The sequence below is a fragment of the Salvelinus sp. IW2-2015 genome, unplaced genomic scaffold (assembly GCF_002910315.2).
Source record: "Salvelinus sp. IW2-2015 unplaced genomic scaffold, ASM291031v2 Un_scaffold3008, whole genome shotgun sequence".
In the NCBI taxonomy this organism is placed as follows: Eukaryota; Metazoa; Chordata; class Actinopteri; order Salmoniformes; family Salmonidae; genus Salvelinus; species Salvelinus sp. IW2-2015.
The window spans coordinates 64805-68596 of NW_019944300.1; the positions used below are offsets into that span (position 1 = coordinate 64805).

The 3792-nt window shown below is 46.8% G+C and overlaps 1 protein-coding gene across 1 annotated transcript in view; it reads left to right on the forward strand.

Moving 5' to 3' along the window:
• The first annotated feature begins 2259 nt into the window (after window positions 1-2259).
• sergef (secretion regulating guanine nucleotide exchange factor) overlaps window positions 2260-3792 on the forward strand; it is a 10714-nt gene continuing 9181 nt past the window's right edge. The window contains 2 exon segments of the mRNA XM_024142192.2: window positions 2260-2380; window positions 2678-2813. Of these exon segments, the coding sequence (XP_023997960.2) occupies window positions 2339-2380; window positions 2678-2813 (178 nt within the window). The 5' untranslated portion in view covers window positions 2260-2338.

Here is a 3792-nt window from a genome sequence, read left to right on the forward strand (position 1 = left end):
AAAAGAATAAAACACAGAATATCACATTTACCTAAGTATTCAGACCCTTTACTCAGTACTTTGCACCTTTGGCAGTGATTACAGCCTCGAGTCTTCTTGGGTTTGACGCTACAAGCTTGGCACACCTGCATTTGGGGAGTTTCTCCCATTCTTCTCTGCAGATCCTCTCAAAGCTCTGTCAGGTTGGATGGGGAGCGTTGCTGCACAGCTATTTTCAGGTCTCTCCAGAGAAGTTCGATCGGGTTCAAGTCTGGGCTCTGGCTGGGCCACTTAAGGACATTCAGAGACTTGTCCCGAAGCCACTCCTGCGTTGTCTTGGCTGTGTGCTTAGGGTGGTTGTCCTGTTGGAAGATGACTCTTCGGCCAGTCTGAGGTCCTGAGCGCTCTGGAGCAGGTTTTCATCAAGGATCTCTCTGTACTTTGCTCCGTTCATCTTTCCCTCGATCCTGACTAGTCTCCCAGTCCCTGCCGCTGAAAAACATCCCCACAGCATGATGTTGCCACCATCATGCTTCACCGTAGGGATGGTGCCAGGATTCTTCCAGACATGACGCGTGGTATTCAAGACAAAGATTTCAATCTTGGTTTCATCAGACCAGAGAATCTTGTTTCTCATGGTCTGAGAGTCCTTTAGGTGCCTTTTGGCAAACACCAAGTGGGCTGTCATATGCTTTTACTGAGGAGTGGCTTCCGTGTGGCCACTCTACCATAAGGGCCTGATTGGTGGAGTGCTGCAGAGATGGTTGTCCTTCTGGAAGGTTCTTAGATCTCCACAAAGGAACTCCAGAGCTCTGTCAGAGTGATTATTGGGTTCTTGGTGTAACGGATGTGAAATGGCTAGCTAGTTAGCGGGTACGCGCTAATAGCATTTCAGTCGGTTACGTCACTTGCTCTGAGACCTGAAGTAGGGTTTCCCCTTGCTCTGCAAGGGCCGCGGCTTTTGTGGAGCGATGGGTAACGATGCTTCGTGGGTGTGGTTGTTGATGTGTGCAGAGGTCCCTGGTTCGCGCCCGTGTCGGGGCGGGGACGGTGTAAAGTTATACTGTTACATTGTTGACCCGGATCACTGGTTGCTGCGGAAAAGGAGGAGGTTGAAAGGGGGGTGAGTGTAACGGATGTGAAATGGCTAGCTAGTTAGCAGGTACGCGCTAATAGCATTTCAATCGGTTACGTCACTTGCTCTGAGACCTGAAGTAGGGTTTCCCCTTGCTCCTTGCTTTTGTGGAGCGATGGGTAACGACGCTTCGTGGGTGTCAGTTGTTGATGTGTGCAGAGGGTCCCTGGTTCGCGCCCGTGTCGGGGCGAGGGGACGGTTTAAAGTTATACTGTTACATTGGTCAACTCCATGACCAAGCCCTTTCTCCTCTGATTGCTCAGTTTGGCCGGGCGGCCAGCTCTAGGAAGAGTCTTGGTGGTTCCAAACTTCTTCAATTTAAGAATGATGGATTAAATTTCAATGCTGCAGACATTTCAGTTTTTTTTTTTTTATAAATTTGCAAAAAAATCTAAAAACCTGTTTTTGCTTTTTCATTTTGGGGTATTGTGTATTGTTTAAATCAATTTTAGAATATGGCTGTAATGTAACAAAATGTGGAAAAGGGAAGGGGTCTGAATACTTTCCAAATGCACCATATATTCCTCCCATGTTTGTGTATATAATATTGAGTTGTTGCTGGGATGAATTTAAGGGTGTAAAGTAGAAAATTATTATTAAAAAGTGAGAATCTATTCAACGATGTTTCTACTGTAAAGAAATGTAAACTGATTATGTATAAGTCTAAATGTTCATGTGTGTCTTATGAATGAATAATGCCGACTTTTGTTTGAAATTATATACCAGAGACGTTTCATTAAGAGTATACTGTGCCTATGCATTTTTTATAGCGACTTCTCTAGTTGTTGTCCTATCAACACAGATTTTCACTTGAGGAAAAGCAGAACGTTTAATATTCACGGAGAATGAAATTGTAAATTTGCTAAACATGGCTTATTCTCCTGATAGAATATAATAGAGATTGGTCGATCTACGCCACACCTCTTTTTGGGTCGTAACTAGTTACCACAGCCACAAAGTCATAATTATGTCTGAACCCCGCCTATTTCTACAATTTATTTTGTTAAAATCTGATTTGAAACCTAACCCGAATGAAAACCAAAAAACACATGTTTGTTTTCATTCATTTTTACGATAGCCATTTTGACTTTGTCGCTGTGGTAACTAGTGACCACCCTCTTTAGCCACACTCAACATGGCGGAAAACCACTGACGTATGTAAACAACTACTTTACAGCAACACGGTGTACTGTCGTACATTGCATTTATTTTGCATCCCATGCCATGGATACAAGCTTGCTGGCAGAATTATGTGTCTACACGTGGGTAAGTTTCTTGATCAACCAATGTTTTTGTATTTAGCCAATAAGATCCACTTTGTTGCCATACTAACGTTAGCTAGCTACGTTTTGTCAAGCACATTAGTTTCCAGAATGCTAGCTACCAAAACTCATGTTAGCGCCAGCTAGCTAACGTTAACTAACTAGAATTAGCTAACTAGTGATCTCTCCGTCTCTGGCAGTTGTATACCGGTGATTTAATGAATCAATTCATATGTTAAATATGAACACAGTAGGTACTGCATCTCAATTCCCACTGTCAACGCCTCCTGAAACATTGCAGGGAACGAACAGCTACTGGCAGTTAGGACAGGGCCATGTGGAAGACCGGTCAGTGCCCAGGCTCGCTGATGGAGCCCTACAGATGGGCACGGTGCGCCAACTCAGTGGAGGTGGTGGGCATTCTGCTGTGGTCTCTGGTGAGTTTGGCTCATGATGGCATTTTGTTGTCATGAAGAAAGTTATCTAATATCTGCAAAGGGTTGACTTTGTCTCCCCCTGCTGGACATATGGCTTCTCCTTTTGGTGTGTTAATAATAAGCTATGTGAAGAACATTTTTCTGCTTATGCATTACACGGTATATACACAACTACACACAACTAATATCTTTATTATCCTTCTCTTCCTCGTCTCCTAGTCTACTGGCTAGTCTCTCGGCCAGGCTCCAGTCGGCTAGTCTCCAGCTCGCTAGTCTCCAGTCGCTAGTCTCAGGTCTCCAGTCTGCTGTCTTCCAGTCGCTGCCTAGTCGCTAGTCTCGTAGGCTAGTCTGCTAGTCTCCAGTCGGCTAGTCTCCAGCGGCTAGTCTCCATGGGCTAGTCTCCTAGTCTCCAGTCGGCTAGGCTCCAGTCGGCTAGTCTCCAGTCGCTAGTCTCCAGTAGGCTAGTCTGCTAGTCTCCAGTCGCGCTAGTCTCCAGTCGGCTAGTCTCCAGTCGGCTAGTCTCCAGTCGGCTAGCTACCAGTCGGCTAGTCTCCAGTCGGTCTAGGCTCCTAGTCTCCAGTGGCTAGTCTCCTAGTCTCCAGTAGGCTAGTCTGCCTAGTCTCCAGTCGGCTGCCGTCTCCAGTCTGCTGGTCTCCCAGTTCTGCTGGTCTCCCAGTCGGCTGGTCTCCTCCGGCTTGGTGCTTCTCCAGTCGGCTGCGTCTCCAGTCTGCTTGTGTCCAGTCTGCTTGTGTGCAGTCTGCTTGTTCTCCAGTCTGCTGGTCTTAGCTAGTCTGCTGTCGTCCAGTCTGCTGGTCTCCAGTCTGCTGGTCTCCAGTCTGTGTCTCCAGTCTGCTGTCTGCGTCTCAGTCTGGTCTGTCCAGTCGGCTGCGTCTCCAGGCTGCTGTCCTCAGTCTGCTTGTCTGCTTGTCTCCCAGGTCTGCCTTGTCTGCCTTTGTTCCAGTCTGCTGGTCTGCTTGTC